Here is a 24428-nt window from a genome sequence, read left to right on the forward strand (position 1 = left end):
CTTTATTTGAATATGGCGCCGCTATTGTTAGTGGCGTGTGCACATTGCCAGAGTACTCAGGTCTGCATTAAAATGGCACCGGAGTCCGTGCATGTGCGTCCCACGATCTCCAGCGCCACTTTATTGGGCACACTGTGGTGAAGACTATGAGAAGCATCGGCGCGTGCGCAGATTTTTTTTTTTTTACATCTGCGCACGCTCCCCTGCCACTCAAAGTCTTCACCGCAGTGTGTTCGATAAAATGGCGCCGGAGGTCACGGTACATGCATACACGGACTCCGGTGCCATTTTAATGAAGAACTGAGTACTGTGGCAATTAGTACGCGCCGCCGACAACCGCAATGGTGGCATGATATTTAAATAAAGAAAAGGGAGCAAGCCAGAGAACACCAGAGGCGGAGGAATAAATGTGAGGACCCGACCCATAAAGACCTGTCCATGTTGCCCCCATCAATCAAAGTGCAGTGCTTTTCTGCAACTTTGTTTAAAGATATTTAATCAACCAAATATCCCACTTTTCTATAACAGGTATGCCTGGATTCAGCACCTTACTGCCTGTATGGCAATGCCTTTACTTCATAGAGCAAAATCCTGCTGGTTGGTCCTCTTTAAGTCTGGAACCTATTCTTCCTTTGGTTTTTTGAGTGACAGTCACTTTTGTTATGGAAATCAGTGGGACTCTCTGTAAAGTTGTAATTTCTTCAATTTTTGTTTTATCACGTAAAGAAATGTAAAGTAGTAATGTTTTAATTAAAAAAAAATATATATTAACATTTTTTATTGGTATAAAATATGAAAAATAATGGCCAAGGGCTGCCATATTTGCGATGTGTATATGTCGTGCTCAAACATTTACCACCAAATAAAAAATGGCAGCCCCCAGTGGCTGGACAAAAAAAATAATAAAAAGTTAAAGGAAATGCCATTTTGTTTTAAACATAATTGATTGTATAATCAACAAAGAAAGAAATATGCAACACATTCCCTTTAAACCCATTGTATATATCCTGCAGTCTGAATATATTTAGGCTAAACAGTCTGTAATTGAACCACAATGCCCAGACCAACTGCAGGCATACATGAAGCTGTAAATTTGGATCAGGAGTAGAAATGAGCGGACCCATGGAAGCTCAGTTCGGCGAGTTCAGCCAGATGTTAGATAAAGTTCGGTTTGGAACCTAAACTTGACCTGAACCCCAATGGAAGTCGCTGAGTGGGCAGTTGGGGTCTCCGCCCACATGCAGCCAGCCATAAACAGAACCTAACCACCTAACCTAGATAGTGGCATTTAGGTTAGGTTCCCAGATTACAGAGATTACCTTGCCGTTGGTTGCCGGGCTTACATGCATTGGCCAATACATAAACCAAATATCTCTTTTTCATATATTCCTATAGCAGTAATGCAGTACCAAAGTTCCCTTTATACATTGTTGGCTTTTAGTGAACAGCTGAATGCATTTTCTAGTTACTATTTTTTTTTTTGCGGCTGGCACCTATACACACTTGCTGGATGTGTGAGTCAGTTTTTTTCAAATATCTCTCTTTATCTATGCTAGTGTATACAGGGACGGTTAGGCAGGCATCACTAATATGCACCCAGAACTGCTCATGGTTCTGGGTGCATATTACACCTGACAGATTCCCTTTAAAATATGTGTTGCTCAGTGGAGGTCTATGTGCTGAGATCACCATGATCACTGAAACAAATGATCAGAAGCTCTCGGCATAATACTGCTCTCCTCAATAGAAATTTTGTAAACCATCTTCCAGAAGAGTGCATCAATCACTAGGGGTGGTGCAGCATTTTGGACCCAGCATGTTTTCACTGCTACCAAAATGCTGCATTGTACAGTACAATCACCGTGGATGGGATTTATAGAAATCTCATGCTCACTGTGCTTCTTTTCCCTGCAACGTAAACTGACATTTGGCATGGCTTCTCAAGCTGCAGCATGTTATTTTATGCTGCGGAGACGCTACTGTGCTTCACAGAGAGAACAGAGTGAAAGTCCGCAGCGGCCTGAACCCTGATCGTGGGCACAGGCAGGTGTGGTCTCCTGCCTCACCCTAAGGCTGGGGCCACACGGGGATTACTGCGATCCCCTCGCATGACACTTGGCTCAAGCTGGCAGTACAGAGCCGAGTGGCCCTGCTACTGAGGTCCGACTGTGCGAGCGGACCTCAGCTGCGGGGGGCTGGCCAGCACTGAGGAGGGAAGGGAGGGATTTATCCCGCTCTCCTCCGTAGCCGGCTATTGCCATTCTCGCCCTGCACTCTAACACCGGTGTAATGCGTGTGCAGTGCGATTTTTCTCTCGCATCATACACTTGAATGGGTGCGAGAGAAAGAGTCTCGCATTGCACCCGCAGCATGCTGCGATTGTTTTCTTGGTCCGATTAGGGCTGAGAAAATAATCGCTCATGTGTGCTGGCACATAGGCTAATATTGATCCGAGTGGAATGCGATGTTTTATCGCACTCCACTCGCACCGATTTTCATGCCGTGTGTCTTAGGCCTAACTCTGCAGCTATGACCTTCTGCTTCTTTATTTTAGTGTTTAGGGAGGGTTTTGCATTCATGTCAGGCATTTTTGAACGTGACGTTACCTTTTAAATGTATCTGTATAAAATATATTTAAGGGGAAATTCCATTTTGTAACGTTAGGATATGCCATCGCTTTACTATCATTGGTGTTTCCAGAGGTTGACCCTCGTTGTGCAGGGAAAAATTAGAAAGGCGCATGCTGCTAAATTAGCTCTGCGGCTCCATCATTTTCACGATTACTGTAGGTCGGACCCCAATCATAAATTGGTGGAATATACTAGCGAGATGGAAATGGAACATGAAATCATGCAAATAGTCAGGCACCATCAATGCACACAGCACATCTAAGCATATTGCCTCCTAACAGTAAAAACTGAGCTGTATTGCTATTAACGTTTGCTGTTCTGAACGTTTAACCCTGATCTATAGCACTAGTTTTGCTTTTCCAGTTTGATCTTAGCTTCTTGCCTCCTGGGCTACATTCAGACTTGGGCACTTTGTTCTCTTAATGATCCGATGTGTGTTCGCGGTAAGCTCCCTTCCTCCCGAGCCTCGCACATGTAATGGTTTGGCTGCAGCATACAGAGTGGTTTTCAGCGCAGTGGCAGTTCTCAGGGGGCACAGGGAGAGATACTCAGTATGTTACAGTTTATACTTGCAAAAAGCAAAACCGTATCAGAAAATCCTGATAAATCTGTCATTCAAGAAACAAATATACCTTCCAATGTTTTGCAAATCAGGACTATGAGGCAATCTGAACATGTCACATTGGAGTTCTCTGGATTGTTCATCGGGAAATTAATTACTTTTTTCTCATCCAAATCAATTGTCTTTGAAAGAATTTCAATTCAATCCAAATTCACAAACTCTTCCTGTATCCACTGGAAGAAAGTTTCTCCTTTTAGCTTTAAGAAAGGATCACCCCATAAAATAGCAAATATGTCTCTATACTTTTTTTTTTTTTGTGGTATTTCCTATCTTTAGCCATGATACTGATCAAGAGAAAATCTGTGAATTTTTTTGGTGTCCAATGTGCAAATATCAGATTTTCTAAAGCTGTCCATATTCTCATTTGGACAATAGCTATTTCCTAATTCTCCAATACACATTCACACTCGTTTGCGAGCATCACTGTGTTGTCAGTTTGGACAGTGGACCAAGTGTCACACATGGGCAAGGGGATGCACGGCACAACACAGAGGATAAAACGGGGTTGGAAAGGGACAGGAAGGCCCTATCGATAGGGACCAGGGAACAAATTACCTCCTGTTGATAGCCTTTGTCTGAACACTGAGCTCCCCTAATGTCCCTATACAAATCATTCATCGCCGTCATGTGCCTAGACCCTCACTGTCCCACCATTTACCCTGAATAGTGCCAAGGTCAGTGAGTGCACTAGACTTCACCACTACAATAATAAGACAGTGGACAAATGCATAAAGTATATACACCTACTATTGCAGCCAACACCAGGGCTGCAAGAGACACAACTTTAAAGGACTTGCTTCCTCCAAGGTGGTCAGTTCAGAATGATGATATTCTATAACCAGCATCAGGTGATGAAACATGTGACTATTTAAAGGAAAAGGGAGTGGTCACAAAACAGCTGCACCTGAAATTTACCTGACAAGGAACTACCAGTAAGGCCCCTTTCACATGTCAGTGATTCTGGTACGTTTGTGCTTTTTTTTTAAACGTACCAGAATCACTGACATACGCAGACCCATTCTAATGAATGGGTCTGCTCACACGTCAGTGATTTTTCACTGCACGTGTCTCCGAGCGGCGTACCCGCGTGTGCGTGATTGCCGCACGGAGACATGTCCATTTTTTTCTGGCATCACTGATGTTCCACGGACCACGCAGTGGTGTGGTCCGTGAAACACGTGCCAGAAAAAAACGTGCTTTTAAAATAATAAACATTTTAACTCACCCGGCGTCCAGCGATGTCCTCTGCAGCCCGTTCTCCCTGCTCCTTCTGTGCCGGCTGATTACTGTCGCGCATATTCATTATGCGCGACACAGCCAACCCGGAAGCAGCTGCTGCGGGGGTCACCGCCGGCCGGATGCTGCATCGCGGGAGGATTCAGCACCACGGACAGCGGGAGCGGGCGCAGGTGAGTGAATCTCTAAGTGCAATCACGGGCCACGGAGAACGGAGCCCGGATTGCACTTAGACAACCCACGTGTGCCGTGATTTTCGGCACACGCAGGGACATGTGCATGTTTTACACGCCAGTGAAAAACGTCTGTGTTTTTCACTGACGTGTGAAACGGGCCTAAGAAAAGGAAGAAAATAGTACTTGGACCATGATAAAGGCGCATTAACCTCTTCACAACACATGACGTACTGGCTACGTCATGGATCATGTCATGTTAATACCTGCATGCTGCCGCTGGCAGCCGGCAGCGATCTCTGCACATGTCAGATGATTTGAACAGCTGATATGTGCGGCTATTAGACACGAGTGGATTTGCTACCCACTCGTGCCTGTTAACCCCTTACAGCGCGCTGTGAAAATGTCAGCACTATGTAACAGTGGGCCGCTGTAAGCATTCATTTACCCGGCTCCATCGGAAGTCACGTAATGTGTTCATGTGGATCCGATGGTTGGCCTGGTAGCACAGGGTCATGTGATGACTCCTGTAGCTATCATGATTCAGTTCCTCTTACAGCTGGCACAGGGCCGTGTGTGAGAGGAGAGCTGCTTTTGTGCAGATCAGAGATGTGCTCTGATCTACAAGAAAGAATGAGCGATCAGACAGCTGATCCTTATAGTCCCCTAGGGGACCTAGTAAAATAAAAAAAAAAAAGTTTTAAAAAATAAATAACCTAAAAGTTCGAATTAGCCCCATTGAAAATTAAAGGGTTAAAAATATATACGCATTTGGTATCGCTGCGCTTAGAAATGCCCGATCTATCAAAATCTAAAACCAATCTGATTGGTAAACGGTGTAGCGGCATAAAAATTCTACAGATCATGGAAAATGGCGCAAAAAGTGCAACTTTTTTTGGGACAAACGTTTGCAATTTTTTTAAGCCCTTAGATTAAAGTAAACCTATACATATCTATTAACACGTACTGACCTGAGGCATCATAATGACACATCAGTTTCACATATAGTGAACGCTGAATAAACTATCCCAGAACCAATCACGCAGTCGCACTTTTTTTCAAATTTTCTGCACTTGGAAATTTTTAGCCGTTTTCCAGTACACTATATGGTAAATCTTATGGTTTCATTTAAAAGTACAACTTGTCCCACAAAAAATAAGCCCAGATATGGCAAGATTGACAGAAAAATAAAAAAGTTACGGCTCTCGGAAGAAGGGAAGCAGGTAGAAAAAAAAAACAAAACAAAACTGAAAATCGAGAGGGGGTGAAGGGGTTAAGAATGCCGAAATGTATTGGCTGATGCTGATCGCTATATGATTTCACCTATGCTATATTATATACAGTATACATTGTGGCTTGCTTTTTATAAAATAAAAAGAAGAATAAAAGTTATATTTTATGGAAAAATACCTGGATCAACACACTGGACTGATCTTCTATTTTCTTCCTGAATTACCGAGTGTGCTTCTGTAGCGCCCTACCGGGCAGGCGCGTTTAACTAACTCGTCACTGTCGTCGTCACGGGTGGCCTAGCCTGCCTCCATTGCCCCGAGGCGTACAGAAGATGGCTGGGGAAGGATGTTGGGGGTAGTTGTGAGGTCTTTGTCGTGACACCACCTGTGGTATGCGGCCAGGGAATGGGCCGCCGCTGCTGTCGCCGTTCTCCGGGGCAGATGGTAGTAGCAGCCAGGAATGGTATAGCTCTCCACAAGTAGAGCAGGCCCCGGGGAGGATGATGAGGGGAGTAGTAATGGCAGTGGGGAGCGGCAGTACGTGTAATAAAGAGTCAGAGTCTATAGCTGCGGTTCCAGGTTTTACTCACTTTTGTACGATGCTGCTCACCCAGGTAATACCGGTCACTTGCTATGATCGGGTCCGTCGAACCCGAATCCCTTTAGAGATCACTCCAGGGGTTCGGTTGGTTTCTCCTTGTAACGCCTGCCTGTGAATCCGCTGGCTTGAAGCTACGAGGGGACTCTGGGTTTTGCGAGATGTACTCTTGTCCCTATATGCAGGTGCCGTGGTTCCGATGTGGGGTCCGACTTGATGCAAGGCCTCGGATCCTATAGGCACTGTGCTGTCAAGCGCTGTGTGGTCAGGGAAGCTTGAAACTTTCCCCGTCCAGGCAGATTCTGGAAAACCAATGTGAAGTATGATCTTCACTAGGGTCCTGCCGCCCTGTGTGGCGTCGGTTCCGTGGGGAGCAGAGATCCCTCTCTCTTCGGCGACCGTTGTTAACTTCTCCTCCAACTGGAGAACTCTCTAACTGTTGTGTTGGTTCCTGACTCCCCCTGCTGGCTGCACCTCCTCCCTCACAGGTCCTTGGCTAGTGGGACTGGGGCCCCTGTATGATGGCATCCTGTATATGCCTCTCTGTCGGCGACCCTTTTATTACCCGACCCTAGACCAGTCTCCAGTGGGAACAGTGCAACCTGATGTGTATTGATTGTGTAATGTGGTGAAACCGGGACTGACCTCTTCAGAAACTGGGTTTAGCATTACACCCAAATTTGGGTGCCGTTCTCTGTGGCGACTGAAGCCTCAGGGGCGCCACACTTCCACCCCCTGTTCTTGCTGAGTGATCCGAATACAAAGCTGCTACATTGGATGTCTGATCTTGGTAAGTTATACAGCAGTTAACCAGTAAGGAAACAGTTATTAACCCCTGCAGCAATAAAAGAAAGCAAATATGTTTAAAACCCAGAGTCTCACAAGGCAATGTGAGACTTAGAACTCAAAACTGTGACAGATCTCCCAAGGATGGGAGACCCTTGTGACAGCAAGCTACTGCTCCCCTCCAATGAAAGACGCTTATTTTCTGGGAAAGGGAAAGTGTAAAGCAATACCCAATCTTGAGGCCCCCATACATTGTAGGTGATTGGTTGTCCAATTTTGACGAGTTTAGCCAACATTTTGGGTCTGTCCTGGAAGGTGTCGATTGTAGGCTTATTTGTACTTGCTGGAATTACTAAAAGACCATCCAGTTAAGGTGACCAAATACTTTAGGTAATTGTCAGACAATCCACTTTTCTGTCCGACTCCCTCATAAAATTCTCAGCTCAGGATGTGTTTTCAGTGGGGAGTTAGTAATAAGCTGCTGTCACAAAAGTGACATAATTTGGGTAGACCATCTTAAGGGTCCTAAAAACAATAGTTTATTGTTTCATGTAAATGAATGATCTTATTGCTTGGTTACTAAAAAAAAAAAAATCATCATGTTGGACACTGGGAGGAGTGTCTAAATGGCTTCCAGAATCTGCAATAGTTTGAGTTTAGTTTTATGGTGCCTTTCTATTTATATGCTCCAAAGTATATCATAACTCCAGCCAACCTGACCTCCTTGTGTTCATTTTCAGACTCTTCTGACTAATGAAATGAAGAAGTCATAATTAATTTTGATGGCATCAGGAAATAGTAAGCCAGGCCTCCAGGGCAAGAAGGTTAGTGGATATGGAGATATCAAGAAGATGGATCCAATGCAGAGAGCAAGATACATGGCTTATGAACAACCAAGCAAAACAATAGCTGCTTCCTTGCTCATGACTCAGAACCGACTAAAGGATCATGCTCTGAAGACACTGGCCGGGCCCAAACAGCGGGTCCTAGATCCAGAACAAGAAAGACAAATGAAGGTGGTTGGGCAGCTTAAAGCCGCAGAAGCTCGCAACCGTATACGCCTCATGAGACTTCGCTTTCAGTGCATGAGAGTAAGATTCACTTAGATAAATAGCCCATGAGATGTCCAGAGGTTATCTGTCATGAGCATAAATTTACATAGAGGACTGTAAAAATCAAAATAAGTCCCATCGAAGGTGTTTATGCTATCACAATGCCAATCCTGAGATGTCCAAAGGTTTCATATGTTACCTGCTTTCATACTATTTTATGATAGTCTTAGGCTTACATGGAGGGAACCTGTCACCACTTTTTTTGCCCTATAAACTGCGGCCACCACCACCAGGCTCTTATATACCATATTGTAACATTCTGTATATAAGAGCCCAGGCCGCTGTGAGAACATAAAAAACACTTTATAATACTTAACCTAATGGTCGCACAGTTGGCAATATGGGCGTGTCCGGTGCCGGCGCCGCCTCTTTCGGCCATTTTTGTCCTCAAGCTTCTGAAGCCGCGGTGCATGCCGCGTCTGACGTCATACACACTCGCCATCATTCAGGTCCTGAGCAGGGCAGATCAAAGTATTGTAGTGCGCCTGCGCAGGACAGGCGAGTATGTATGACGTAGGACGCGTCATGCACACAGGCTTCAGAAAGAGGACGAAGATGGCTGCAAGAGAACGGAGTCACCCATATGGCCAACTGTGCGACCGTTAGGTGTTTTTATGTTCTCACAGCGGCCTGGGCTCTTATACTCTTATATACAGCATGTTAGAATGCTGTATATAAGAGCTCGGTGGTGGTGGCGGCAGCTTATACTCCAAAAAAGTGGTGACAGGTTCCCTTTAAGATCACACCACTATTATCCTGGACAAGTGGGCTTTAAAGGGTATTTACACTGTGAAAAAAATATGTAAATATGTATGTAAAGTGAAAAAAGTTGTAATTAAGAAAGGTGCCCCGATCCTGAGATGTCAGCAGCAATCTCGGCCACACCACTACCAGTCTTGTTTTGACACATGACAGAGATTGTTACTTTGGAATGTGACCAGAAACGTAAAGGGGACTGGAAGCCTGACTCATTTCACTAGCTATGTCAGACACTTCATGTATCACAGATGATTTATAGACAGAACGGGGCTGGCCTACCTATTGAAATAAATACGATGCCAGTCCCCTTGATACACAGTCCTGCTTTCCAATGTCAAAACAAGGCCAGTAGGGGAGCTTCTTAGAGAGACACTAGAATGTCGAGATCTGGATAGCTTTCTTTAATCAAATACATTAGTAAGTTTTACCTTTTTGTACTTTTCACACTTTAAAACAATTTTTTTTTTTCAAGCTCGACAACTCCTTTAAGAGTATTTGTCACTAGGATTTTGCCACCTAATTTGAGAGCAGCATAAAGTAAGGTCAGAGATCCTGATTCCACTTACTGTGCTGCTTAGTGTAGTTTTGATAAAATCACTGTTTAATCAGCAGTAGATTATCATTAGAGGACTACTTGTCATGCTGCAGGTAGTCCAGCATATTCATGAGCTCTGTATAACTGCTAGATCTGCAGCAGAGAAAACATCGATTTTATCAAAATGACAGCAAACAGCTCAATAAGTGACACATCGCTGGAATCAGGGTCTCTGTCTCTACATTATGCTGCTCTCAGATATTCGTAAGGTAGCAAAAACCTTGAGACAGAGTTCCTTTAATTGTGATTATCATACCCCTTTCTCATCTTGGTAAAAAGTGAGTATTCCCTCCCAAGTTGGTTTCCCACTAGGGTATTATTATGCTCGCTTATATAGTGCAATCATATTCCACAGCACTTTACATACATTATCATTTCTGTCCCCAATGGAGCTCAAAATCTAAATTCATTATCAGTATGTTTTTGCAGCATGGGAGGAAATCAAAGAACCTGGAGGAAACCCTCACAAACACGGGGAGAACATACAGTTGAAACCAGAAGTTTACATACTCTATCTAAAAAGACACACCTGCATGTTTTTTTCACCATCTGACATGAAATCAGAATAAATCGCGTTTTAGGTAAATTAAGATTACCAAAATTATTTATATTTGCCAAATTCAAGAACAATGAGAGAGAGAATGTTTTAAGGCATTTTTATTACTTTCTGCAAAGTCAAAAGTTTACATACATTTTATTATTATTTGGTACCATTGCCCTTAAACTGTATGACTTGGGTCAAACATTTTGGATATCCTTCAACAAGCTTCTCACAATAGTTGATAGGAATTTGGGCCCATTCCTCCTGACAGAACTGGTGTAACTGGGCTATGTTTGTAGGTTGCTTTGCTTGCATCGGCCTTTTCAGCTTTGCCCATAAAGTTTCAATAGGATTGTGACCAGGGCTTTGTGATGACCACTCCAAAACATTGACTTTGTTATCCTTAATCCACTTTGTGACCAGTTTGGCAGTATGCTTCGGGTCTTTGTCCATTTGGAAGACCCATTTCTGCTCAAGCTTTAATTCCCTGGATGATGTGTTGAGATTTTGCTTCACTATTGCCACAATCTTCTTTCCTCATGATGCCATCTATTTTGTGAAGTGCACCAGTCCCTCCTGCAGCAAAACAAACACACAACATGATGCTGCCACCCCAGTGTTTCACAATTGGGATGGTGTTCTTAGGCTTAAAAGCTTTTCCCTTCTTTCTCCAAATGTAACGATAAGCATTATGGCCAAACAGTTCGATTTTAGTTTCAGAAGACCACTGGACATGTCTCCAAAAATTAAGGTATTTGTTCTTGTTCTTGCAAACATTAGTCTGGTATTTTTTTTATGTTTCTTTTGGAGTAATGGTTTCTTCCTGGCAGAGTGGCCTTTCAACCCGTGTTGATACAGTGCTCATTTCACTGTTGTAATGGCATAATCTCACCAGCTTCCGCCAGTATCTTCACAAGGTCTTTGCTTTTGTTCTTGGGTTGATATGCACATGTCTGACCAAAGCACATTCAACTCTGGTACACAGAACCCGTCTCCTTGTTGAACAGTATGATAGCTGGATATTCCATCTTGTTTGTACTTGCGTATAATTGTACATATGAACACCTTCATGTATTTGGAAACTGCACCCAAGGATGAACCAGACTTCTGCAAGTCCACAATTCTCTTCGTGAAATCTAGGCTGATTTCTTTTGACTTTCTCATGATGCTACACAAAGAAACAGTGTATGTCAGGTGTGCATTAAATACATTCACAGGTTTGTCTCTAATTAACTAATTCTCTAATTAACTCAGATGTTGCCAATAAACCTATCAGAAGCTTCCGAAGACATGACATCATCATATGGGCTGGCCCATATTGTTTAAAGGCATAGTACTCTTAGTGTATGTAAACTTTTGATTTTGCAGAAAGTAATAAAAATGCCTTAAAACATTCTCTGTCTCTCATTATTCTGCCATTTGACAAAATAAATAATTTTAGTAATCCTAATTGACCTGAAACAGGAAAGGTTTATTCTGATTTCATGTCAGATAGTGAGGAAAAATGATTGCTTGCTCTTAGTGAGAGAAACAAAATTATAATCTTGTAGTTGTGATACCTTTTAATGGCTAACTAAAATAAAAGTAGGATTTTTGTGTACTCACCGTAAAATCTCTTTCTCTGAGTCTTCATTGGGGGACACAGGACCATGGGTTATGCTGCTGTCACTAGGAGGCTGACACTAAGTAAACATAAAAAAGTTAGCTCCTCCCTAGCAGCATACACCCCGAGCCGGAGGCGGGCTCAGATCAGTTGGTGCACAAGCAGTAGGAGGAGTACCAGAATCACCATACATAAACACAAGTTGTAACTAAAACAATGCAGCCGTGCAAACAAGAGGTCTATGAACATAAGACCACTGAAAAAGTAGCCGGCAAATGCAATTGAATCAACCAAAAAACCAAGCAGGGTGGGTGCTGTGTCCCCCAATGAAGACTCAGAGAAAGAGATTTTACGGTGAGTACACAAAAATCCTACTTTCTCTATCGTTTCATTGGGGGACACAGGACCATGGGACGTCCAAAAGCAGTCCCTGGGTGGGAATACCGAAAAACCCGCAGAGGAAGAAAAACAACAACCTCCCTCGGCGGGCTTGCACTATAATTGAATGCTGCCACCCTATTACAGGTGTGCAACTGCTGCCTGCAAGACCTTTCTCCCAAAAATAGCATCTGCCGATGCTTGGGTGTGAACCTGGTAGAACCTAGTAAAGGTGTGCAGGCTAGACCAGGTGGCGGCCTTGCAGACCTGGTCGGCCGACGCCTGATGCCTAATCGCCCAAAAGGCTCCCACTGCGCGGGTAGAGTGCGCCTTTACCCCCCGCGGCGGAGACTTGTCCCGAATCCGATAGGCCTCTGATATGGCGGAACGGATCCATCTGGCAATTGTGGCCTTGGATGCCGATTCACCCTTCTTGGGACCAGAAGGGAGAACAAACAGACCATCTGACTTACGGAACGGCGCGGTTCTGGAGACATAAATTCTAAGTGCACGCACTAGGTCCAGGGTGTGCAAGGACCTCTCCAAGCTGTGAGAGGGGCCAGGACAGAAGGACGGAAGGACGATTTCCTCGTTAAGATGGAACGGGGAGACCACCTTTGGGAGAAAAGCGGGATCTGGCCGGAGAACCGCTTTGTCCTGGTGAAAAATCAAAAAGGGGGAACGACAAGAGAGCTGCCAGCTCTGACGTCCTGCGAATAGAAGTGATGGCAACAAGAAACACCACCTTCCATGACAGGTGAGAAAGGGAAGATTCTCGCAAGGGCTCGAATGGGGAGCCCTGAAGTGACCCTAGGACTAGATTAAGGTCCCACGGTTCTAGAGGCCGCCGGTACGGCGGTGCCAGGTGGGCAACTCCCTGGATGAAGGTCTTAACCTGTGAACGAGCGGCCAGTGGCTTCTGAAACAGGATTGATAACGCCGATATCTGGCCCTTTAGTGTTGCGAGCGAGAGACCCGCATCTAGGTCTGACTGCAAGAATGCCAATAGGGAAGGAAGGGAGAAGGCGAGAGGAGAAGAAATATTCTGCTCTTCACACCACCTGAAGAAAACCTTCCACGTGCGGTGGTAAATCTTTGATGAAGATGGCTTCCTGGCCCTAATCATTGTCTGAATCACTCTTGAGGAAAAACCAGCCTTAGCTAGAACCCAGGATTCAATGGCCAGGCCGTCAAATTTAGGACCTCTGAGTTCTGATGGAAGAGAGGCCCCTGCTGCAGGAGATCTGGACGGTCTGGAAGGCGCCACGGAGCGTCTGCGAGGAGCTGAGTTAGTTCCGCGAACCATGCTCGCCTGGGCCAGTCCGGAGCCACTAGGATGACCGGTATCCCTTCCGCCTTGATCTTCTTGAGGACCCTCGGAATTAGAGGGAGCGGAGGGAAGATGTACGGGAGACTGAACTGGCTCCATGACAGGGTGAGGGCGTCGACTCCTAAAGCCAAGCGGTCGCGGCACCGTGCTACAAAGTGCGGAACCTGACGGTTGAACCGGGAGGCCATTAGGTCCACGTCCGGAACTCCCCATCTGTCGCAGATCTGGTTGAAGACTTCCCGGTTGAGGGACCATTCTCCGGAGGCGAGGCCTTCCCTGCTGAGGAAGTCCGCCGCCCAATTGTCCACGCCTGGGATGTGTACCGCTGAGATCAGGGAGTGATGACACTCGGCCCAGTGCAAGATCTTCTTGACTTCTCGCATCGCCCCGACACTTCTTGTGCCGCCTTGGTGGTTGATGTACGCCACCGCCGTCGCATTGTCCGACTGGATCCTGACCGGGCAACCCTGTACGAGGTGCCGAAACTGCTGCAAGGCTAGCCGGATGGCTCTTATCTCCAAAATGTTGATCTGGAGGCAACTCTCTCTCGGTGACCATCGGCCCTGCGCTGTGTGATGTCGAAACACTGCTCCCCAGCCCTGGAGACTGGCGTCGGTGGTCACTATCTTCCAGTGGAGCGGGAGGAAAGACCTCCCTGATGCGAGGTTGCGCTGATTGAGCCACCAACGGAGGGAGTGGCGGGTCTCCGGCGAAAGATGAAACCTGCGGTCCAGAGAAAAGGGAGATCTGTCCCACTTCTTCAGCAAGGCCAGCTGGAGGGGTCGGAGATGGAACTGTGCAAAGGGTACCGCTTCCATCGCCGCCACCATACGACCGAGGACTCGCATGCCGAACCTGATGGACACTTGGCGCTGACGCCGGAGAGCGCGGAGTCCTCGTTGTAGGGAGGAGATCTTCTCCTGTGTGAGGAAAACTCGCCCTTGGATGGTATCGAATACCATGCCTAAAAAGGTGATCCGACGGGCCGGGATCAGAGAGGACTTCTTCCGATTTATCAGCCACCCTAACCGTGAAAGGGTGTCGATCGTGACCTGAACCCCAAGACGACAGTCCTCGAAGGAAGAGCCCTTTATCAACATATCGTCCAAGTACGGGATGACCATGACACCCCTGGCATGCAGGACGGACATGGCAGCAGCCATGATCTTCGTAAAGACCCTGGGTGCGGATGCGAGGCCGAAGGGAAGAGCCGTGAACTGGAAGTGATCTTCCGCTATCGCAAAGCAGAGGAACTGTTGGTGAGAGGTGGCTATCGGGACGTGAAGATAGGCGTCTTGAATATCCAGCGATGCCAGGAATTCGCCTACCTCCATGGACGCGATGACGGACCGGAGTGACTCCATTTGAAACGGCCGAGGTCTCACCGACCTGTTCAGAAGCTTTAGGTCGAGGACGGGACGGACAGAGCCGTCCTTTTTGGGGACCACGAAAAGGTTGGAATAGAACCCCTTGAAACGCTCTGCGGGAGGGACTGGTACCACGACTCCGGTTCGGAGGAGGGAGTCTATGGAGTGAAAGAACGCGCGAGCCCGCGCGGTAGACTCGGGAGGGCGAGATAGGAAAAAACGTCTCGGTGGCTTTGCCTCGAATTCTATTTTGTAGCCTGATGTGATGATCTCTCTGACCCAGGCATCGGCGGTCAGGGGGATCCACACATGCTGAAAACGAGACAGACGCCCTCCCACAAGTCTGGCGCTGTTGCGCGCCGACCGCGAGTCACTTGGATGAACGACGGCGGTAACCGGAAGAGGATCTCGTGGACTGGCGGGGGCGTGAACGCCAGGCGGGATTGGTCTTGAATGACGGGGTCTTCCTGTCTCTCGGAGGAGAGCGGCTTTTCCGCGGCTGGGGATTGGAGCTGAAGCTGCGAAAGGGCCGGAAACGAGCGGTGGAGCGCCGATTCTGGAAGCGCTTGGGACGCAATTGGGGGAGAGATGTACTCTTTCCTCCCGTTGCATCGGAGATCAGCTGGTCCAGCCTATCTCCGAAGAGACGCTCCCCTAGGAAGGGCAGAGAAGTTAGTGACTTCTTAGAGGCCGCATCCGCGTTCCAGGACCGGAGCCAAAGGGCTCGACGGATGGCCACATTGTTGCTGGCGGCCTGGGTCGCGCAACTTGCAGACGCCAGGGCTGCATTGAGCAAGTACTCACCCGCGAGGGAAATCTGCGAGGCGATGGGAACCAGGTCCGGATTGGCAGGAATGGCGCGGAGACCGCAGCGTAGCGTGTCCGCCCAGGACATCAGGGAACGGGCCAACCTGTCAATAGTACGGTCCGTAGGGTCTTTGAGAGACGTACCGTTAGTGAGTGGAAGGACTGTGTGAGAAGACAGGCGGGAGATTGGGGGGTCGACCACAGGGGAACCTGCCCAATCCTTTCTAAGACCCTCAGGAAAGGGATAATGCAAATCGATGGACTTACCGCTGGTAAATACCCTGTCCGGCTGTTGCCTTTGGCTGCGCAGTAACTCAGCGAATTCTGGATGTCCGCTGAATGTGTTCTGGGCCCGCTTCACCCGCTTAAAGGAGATCTGGGTGCTCTGGGAGGAGACTGGGTCCACCTGTACCTTCAAGGTCTGGTTTACTGCTTCTATCAGGCTATTTACCATGTGCCGGATATCGGCCGCCTGCTCTGAGTCCTGCAGGGGTACCGCATCGGAATCATCCTCGGAGCAGTCAGAAGCCTCCCTGGAGGACTGACGGTCTGGACCTGGGGATGAAGGTGAAACCTGGGAAGAGTCTGAGGACGAGACCTGGCGGGTCCGTTTCTGAGCAGCAGAGGAGGACCCTGCAACGGGGCTCACCTGCTCCGGAGGCAATTGCGCCGGGTCTGCGGGAATCTGGGCGAGCGTCGGCAGCAGGCGTAGAGCTTGCGCGATGGTCCGAGAAGCCTCAGAGAGGGAATCTACGGACTGGGACAGGGACGCTAGCCAGTCGGGGGGGGGCGGGACGCAGGGCCCTGCAGCATATGGCGCTGTGGCGTCTGCGGTATCAGAAACGTCGGCCGCGGAGTTCTGCGGAGGCTGCGCGTCTGTAGAACAGACGGAGCATAGTGGGGCGTCCTGACCCTGGGAAAATTTGGAGCTGCAGGAGGAGCATGCAAAAAATAGTGCAAAGGGGGCCTGCTTGGATTGGGTGGGCTTAGCCTTAGGCATGGTGCAAACAGGTACTCTCCCTGGTGGCTGCTAGGAAGGAGACAGGAGAGGGTTAACTCGTCCCTAAACCAGTCCAGAAGAGGAGTCCAGGAGTGAGCTGGCCAGAAAACTCAGAACGCCGGCGTGCTGCAGCCTCAGGGGACCAGAGGCAGGCTAAAATGGAGAGGGGACGCTGGAGGAGGCTGGGGGAGGAGCAGGATTCCGGCGCGAAAAAGCCAGGAGGATTTACAGCCCCCACCATCAGCCAGGAGGCAGAGCAGTGGGAGGTACAGAGGGAGACGACCGGCGGCCAATAGCGCTGCAGGGGGGCGTGGCTAGGACGCAGGAGCGACTAGGCCGAGACCGGGGACTAAATTTATGGAGAGGGCCGGGGGAAAGAGCAGGGAAGTCGGTCCTACCTGCAATCGGCGGCGCCGGCTCAGCGATGGATGCGGTGCAGGCAGGGCTCCCTGCCCTGCCTGTGAACAGCGCTGCTCGTCCAGGAAGGCTCCGGGGGAGAGCGTGCTGAGGCAGGGTAGTGGACATCATGATGGGGGTAGACAGCCCCCTATCACACACGCTGCGGAGGATCCATCCCTGCTGTACTCCCCTGTACGCCCTTTGGGGTGATACCTCAGGGCGAATCAGGGGTGCCCACAAAACAACCTGCCCACACGCGCACCCCCGGGAGTGGTACCACGGGGACGGGCGGGGGAGAGGGCCCCGATGTCTCAAGCCCCTGCGACCCTGGGGAGCGGTACCCACGGGGCTGCGGAGAATGAGTGAAGCGAATACCTGCAGAGAAGAAGACGACAGGTATGAGAGTGATGAGCGGCGCCGAAATAAAAGAAAAAAGCGCAAAAAAATACATGGCTGAGGGGGGCCGAGACGGCCCACATCAGCCTCCTACGACACTAAGCTAAAAACTGATCTGAGCCCGCCTCCGGCTCGGGGTGTATGCTGCTAGGGAGGAGCTAACTTTTTTATGTTTACTTAGTGTCAGCCTCCTAGTGACAGCAGCATAACCCATGGTCCTGTGTCCCCCAATGAAACGATAGAGAAATTATGTTACAAAGCAAGCTTTCGAGACTTCTCACGCCTCTTCATCAGGCATGGTATGACAAAATATCTTTTTTTTTTTTTTTTTTTTTAATTTTAGTTAGCCATTAAAAGATATCACAACTACAAAATTTTAATTTTGTTTCTCACTGAGAGCAATCAATCAAAATATCTGAAGAAACGCAAATATATACACAAACAGGGTAGAGGGATGGCATAATAAAAGGACATTTAAATAAACATACACTAAGCTTATGGAGGGAATCTTAATTAGCTTTGATTAGTGGTGTGAAAGTTTTAGTGTCCCAATATCGCTGTAGGATCAGAGGTCTGGTGCCCTCACTGTCTCTGGAGCAGACTCCTCAGATTTTGTAGTGTGTCATAAATCCTCGTGACAGGTTGAGTCCTGTGTGGACAGAGTCAAACATTGTAATGCATTTGTATTCCCAGACCCTGCGATGGTTCTGTGATCTGAAGTTGTCTTTTAACCCCTTCAGCCCCCAGCCTGTTTTCACCTTAAAGACCCGGCCATTTTTTGCAATTTTGACCAGTGTCACTTTGACAGGTTATAACTCTGGAACACTTCAACGGATCCTGGCGATTCTGACATTGTTTTTTCGTGACATATTATACTTTATGTCAGTGGTAAATTTAGGCCGATATGTTTTGCGTTTATTTGTGAAAATTTCGAAAATTTGGCGAAAATTTTGAAAATTTTGCAATTTTCAAAATTTGAAATTTTATGCCCATAAATGTGAGAGATATTTCACACAAAATAGTTACTAAATAACATTTCCAACATGTCTGCTTTACATCAGCGCAATTTTCGGAAAAAAAAAAAATTTCGTTAGGAAGTTAGAAGGGTTCAAAGTTCATCAGCAATTTTTCATTTTTCCAACAAAATTTACAAAAAAAAATTTTATAGGTACCACATCACATTTGGAGTGACTTTGAGAGGCCTAGGTGACAGAAAATACCCAAAAGTGACCCCATTCTAAAATCTGCACCCCTCACTCTGCTCAAAACCACATCCAAGAAGTTTATTAACCCTTTAGGAGCTTCACAGCAACCAAATCAATGTAGAAAGAAAAAATGAAAATTTAACTTTTTTACACAAAAATGTTACTTTAGCCATAAAATTTAGCATTTTCACAAGGGTATCAGGAAAAAATGCTTCATAAAATTAATTGTGCGTGTTCTCCTGAGTACACCGATATCTTTTATGTGGTGGAAATCAATTGTTTGGGCGCACGGCAGGGCTCAGAAGGCAAGAAGCGTCATTTGACTTTTCAAACGCAAAATTGTCTGGAATAGTTAGTGGATGCCATGTTGTGTTTGGAGACCCCCTGAGGTGCCTAAACAATGGAGCTCCCCCACAAGGGACCCCATTTTGGAAACTAGACCCCTCAGGGAATTTATCTAGATGTTTAGTGAGCACTTTGAACCTCTGGGAGCTTCACAAAAGTTAATAACGTTGAGCCGTGAAAATAAAAAAAAAAAAAATTACCACAAAATTGTTACTTCTACCAGATAGCTTTTTTTTTTACAAGGCTATCAGGAAAAATTGCACCATAAAATGTATGGTGCAATTTCTCCTGAGTACACAGATATCTCATATGTGGTGGTAATCAATTGTTTGGGCGCACAGCGGGGCTCAGAAGGCAAGGAGCGTCATTTGACTTTTCAAACGCAAAATTGTCTGGAATAGTTAGTGGATGCCATGTTGTGTTTGGAGACCCCCTGAGGTGCCTAAACAATGGAGCTCCCCCACAAGTGACCCCATTTTGGAAACTAGACCCCTCAGGGAATTTATCTAGATGTTTAGTGAGCACTTTGAACCTCTGGGGGCTTCACAAAAGTTAATAACGTTGAGCCGTGAAAATAAAAAAAAAAAAATTAACACAAAATTGTTACTTCTACCAGATAGCTTTTTTTTTTACAAGGCTATCAGGAAAAATTGCACCATAAAATGTATGGTGCAATTTCTCCTGAGTACACAGATATCTCATATGTGGTGGTAATCAATTGTTTGGGCGCACAGCGGGGCTCAGAAGGCAAGGAGCGTCATTTGACTTTTCAAACGCAAAATTGTCTGGAATAGTTAGTGGATGCCATGTTGTGTTTGGAGACCCCCTGAGGTGCCTAAACAATGGAGCTCCCCCACAAGTGACCCCATTTTGGAAACTAGACCCCTCAGGGAATTTATCTAGATGTTTAGTGAGCACTTTGAACCTCTGGGGGCTTCACAAAAGTTAATAACGTTGAGCCGTGAAAATAAAAAAAAAAAAAATTAACACAAAATTGTTACTTCTACCAGATAGCTTTTTTTTTACAAGGCTATCAGGAAAAATTGCACCATAAAATGTATGGTGCAATTTCTCCTGAGTACACAGATATCTCATATGTGGTGGTAATCAATTGTTTGGGCGCACAGCGGGGCTCAGAAGGCAAGGAGCGTCATTTGACTTTTCAAACGCAAAATTGTCTGGAATAGTTAGTGGATGCCATGTTGTGTTTGGAGACCCCCTGAGGTGCCTAAACAATGGAGCTCCCCCACAAGTGACCCCATTTTGGAAACTAGACCCCTCAGGGAATTTATCTATATGTTTAGTGAGCACTTTGAACCTCTGGGGGCTTCACAAAAGTTAATAACGTTGAGCCGTGAAAATAAAAAAAAAAAAAATTAACACAAAATTGTTACTTCTACCAGATAGCTTTTTTTTTTACAAGGCTATCAGGAAAAATTGCACCATAAAATGTATGGTGCAATTTCTCCTGAGTACACAGATATCTCATATGTGGTGGTAATCAATTGTTTGGGCGCACAGCGGGGCTCAGAAGGCAAGGAGCGTCATTTGACTTTTCAAACGCAAAATTGTCTGGAATAGTTAGTGGATGCCATGTTGTGTTTGGAGACCCCCTGAGGTGCCTAAACAATGGAGCTCCCCCACAAGTGACCCCATTTTGGAAACTAGACCCCTCAGGGAATTTATCTAGATGTTTAGTGAGCACTTTGAACCTCTGGGGGCTTCACAAAAGTTAATAACGTTGAGCCGTGAAAATAAAAAAAAAAAAAATTAACACAAAATTGTTACTTCTACCAGATAGCTTTTTTTTTTACAAGGCTATCAGAAAAATTGCACCATAAAATGTATGGTGCAATTTCTCCTGAGTACACAGATATCTCATATGTGGTGGTAATCAATTGTTTGGGCGCACAGCGGGGCTCAGAAGGCAAGGAGCGTCATTTGACTTTTCAAACGCAAAATTGTCTGGAATAGTTAGTGGATGCCATGTTGTGTTTGGAGACCCCCTGAGGTGCCTAAACAATGGAGCTCCCCCACAAGTGGCCTCATTTTGGAAACTATACCCCCATGGCATAAATCTAGATGGGTAATGAGCACTTTGAACCCTCACGTGCTTCATACATTGAGCCGTAAAAACAAAAAAATACTGTTTTTTCCACAAAAAATGTTATTTTTGGCTCAATTTTTTAAATTTTACAGGGGTAACAGGATAAAATAGACTGCAAAATTTGTTGGGCAATTTGTCCTGAGTATGCTGATACCTCATATGTGGCAGCAGACCACTGTTTGGGCGCACGGCAGGGCTCCTAAGGGAAGGAGTGCTGTACATTAGCAGGGACCTGGTATGTCAATTTCATAGTGTGGTATATTTGTGTACGGTACATCAGGCCGTCATGTGTGTGCTGAGTAGTGTACGTCAGGTCCTCCCCCCGTCTGTGTTGTGTGGTGTATACATCAGGTCCCCCCCCCCCCCCCCGTCTATGTGGCTTATGGAAGATCCCCCCTCCCCCCTCTATGTGGCTTATGGAAGATCCCCCCCCCGTTATGTGGCGTATATCAGGTTCCCCCCCGTTTATGTGGCTTATGGAAGATCCCCCTCCCCCCGTCTATGTGGCGTTCATTGGGTCCTCCCCCCCCCCCCGTCTATGTGGCGTTCATTGGGTTCCCCCCCCCCCCGTCTATGTGGCTTATGGAAGATCCCCCCTCCCCCCTATATGTGGCTTATGGAAGATCCCCCCTCCCCCCTCTATGTGGCTTATGGAAGACCCCCCCCCCCCGTTATGTGGCGTATATCAGGTTCCCCCCCCGTTTATGTGGCTTATGGAAGATCCCCCTCCCCCCGTCTATGTGGCGTTCATTGGGTCCTCCCCCCCCCCCCCCTGTCTATGTGGCTTATGGAAGATCCCCCCTCCCCCCTCTATGTGGCTTATGGAAGATCCCCCCTCTATGTGGCTTATGGAAGACCCCCCCCGTTATGTGGCGTATATCAGGTTCCCCCCCCCCGTTTATGTGGCTTATGGAAGATCCCCCTCCCCCCGTCTATGTGGCGTTCATTGGGTCCTCCCCCCCCCCCCCCCGTCTATGCGGCTTATGGAAGATCCCCCCTCCCCCCTCTATGTGGCTTATGGAAGATCCCCCCTCCCCCCTCTATGTGGCTTATGGAAGACCCCCCCCCGTTATGTGGCGTACATCATGTTCCCCCCCGTCTATGTGACGTACGGAATGTCCCCCCCGATTATGTGGCTTATGGAAGATCCCCCCCCCCCCGTCCCCCCCCCCCCGTTATGTAGCGTACAGAAGGTCCCCCCGTCTATGTGTTGTACGTCGTTTTGTGTGTTATGGAGGAATGTTGGGATGGCACATGTTAATTTAGTACCCGGATGAGTGATAAACTTTGAAGCAGTTTATCACACAAAGTCCAGGTTTATCGGGACAAGTGTCGCATTGAAACACTGTGTCCTTCCTCACCCCCCTGCTATAGCACACCCGGCACCTTTTCTGAGATCTTCCTCTTCCGGTGGTTTGCGGTACCTCACCAGGAAAATGTTGCCCTGGTACCATGCGGGCACTTGCAGTTCCAGAGTTGCTAGGGACAGCTGCTTCTTCTCTTCCAAACATCAAGGTCTTGATGACGGCTTCCTGGAACTGAAGGAAGGTGTTGGTCTGGCCTGCACCTCGTGAGAGCACGAAAGCATTGTACAGTGCCATCTGCACGATGTGCACAGCCAGCTTCTTATACCACACCTTCACCTTCCGCATGGCATTATAGGGCTGGAGGACTTGATCGGAAAGATCAACTCCTCCCATATGTTTGTTGTACCCCAAGGCACAGTCCGGTTTGCGAACCTGTGCCGAGGTACCTCGAACACTGATGGCTGTGGTGCCGGGACCATGAATTGTGGTCAAGAAAAGGACATCCCTTCTGTCCTTGAACTTGACAACAACCATGTTGTCACTACATTGGGCTCTACTCTCACCTCTTGGGAGCAGCTGCCCAATTAGCGTCACAGGGAGGCCCCTCTGATTTTTCCGGACAGTACCGCAAGCTGCGGTACCTCTGGAAGAGAGGGATTGGAAGAGTGGGACGCTTGTATAAAAATTATCAACATACAGGTGATAACCTTTATCAAGCAGTGGGTGGATCAAATCCCACACAATTTTCCCACTCACCCCCAGAGTAGGTGGGCATTCTGGGGGTTGGATCCGCATGTCCTTCCCTTCGTAAACTCTAAAGTTGTGAGTGTACCCTGAGGTACTCTCGCACAACTTATAGAGTTTAATGCCGTATCTTGCCCTTTTACTGGGCAGATACTGGCGAAACATCAGTCTCCCCTTGAAGTGGATGAGGGATTCATCCACACAAATTTCCCTCTGGGGAACATACACTTCAGCAAACTTACTTTTGAAGTGTTCGATGACCGGACGAATTTTGAACAGTCTGTCAAAATTCGGGTCATCGCGGGGAAGACTGTCCGCATTGTCCCTAAAATGTAAAAATTTGTGCATGGCCTCAAAACGCTTACGGGTCATAACCATGCCAAATACTGGAGTGTTGTATAAAATATTAACACTCCAATATTGGCGAAGTTGTGGCTTCTTCACCAGCCCCATGTGAAGAGTGAGACCCCAATACTTCAACATTTCTACTGAATCCGTCGGGGTCCAGCTAGAAAATGCTGAGTTAGCATTTTGGGCCAAAAATCGTTGGGCGTTGAGATTCGTTTGCACCACCATGAGACTGACAAACTCTTCAGAGAAATAGACTTTGAAAAAGTCTATTGCTCCAAGGTTTGTAGCATCAAACTGGATTCCTGGTTGGGGAAGAAACTCAGGAATCTGTGGTGCAAAGTTTTCAGGGACTGGGGTCCATACCCGGTCACTAGCGCTAGGTTGGGGGTCCCTAGCACTAGTGCTGGGCTGGGGTTCACTCACGCTCTGCTCCGAGTCTTCTCCCCTGGGCTCCGGCTCTTCTCCCCTGGGCTCCGGCTCTTCTCCCCTGGGCTCCGGCTCTTCTCCCCTGGGCTCCGGCTCTTCTCCCCTGGGCCCCGGCTGATACCTCGTCCTACGACGTCTTCGCGGTGGTCCTTCGTCACTGGTGGAGGAATCGGCTTGGGAGGAACAGAGGAATGTGGGGTCATCTCCCTCGCTATCAGGCTCGGAGGCAACAAAGGCATATGCCTCCTCATCTGAATAACGTCTCTGGGATCGGGACATTGTATGTGTGGTGTGTGTACAAAAACTTTATTTAGTGTTTGTGTGTGTGAGAAAAAAAATACTTTATTTAGTGTATGTGTGTGTTTGTGTCTCTGATGAA

At 47.2% G+C, this 24428-nt stretch overlaps 1 protein-coding gene across 7 annotated transcripts in view; it reads left to right on the forward strand.

Moving 5' to 3' along the window:
• Positions 1-24428, forward strand: part of LKAAEAR1 (LKAAEAR motif containing 1) — a 159148-nt gene that overhangs the window by 114207 nt on the left and 20513 nt on the right. For all 7 annotated transcript variants that reach the window (XM_075350461.1, XM_075350464.1, XM_075350458.1 and 4 more), the window contains one exon: positions 8018-8368. In XM_075350461.1, the coding sequence (XP_075206576.1) occupies positions 8060-8368 (309 nt within the window). In that variant the 5' untranslated portion in view covers positions 8018-8059. The remainder of the gene's footprint in view (positions 1-8017; positions 8369-24428) is intronic.

This window comes from Anomaloglossus baeobatrachus, chromosome 5 (genome assembly GCF_048569485.1).
Source record: "Anomaloglossus baeobatrachus isolate aAnoBae1 chromosome 5, aAnoBae1.hap1, whole genome shotgun sequence".
Lineage (NCBI taxonomy): Eukaryota > Metazoa > Chordata > Amphibia > Anura > Aromobatidae > Anomaloglossus > Anomaloglossus baeobatrachus.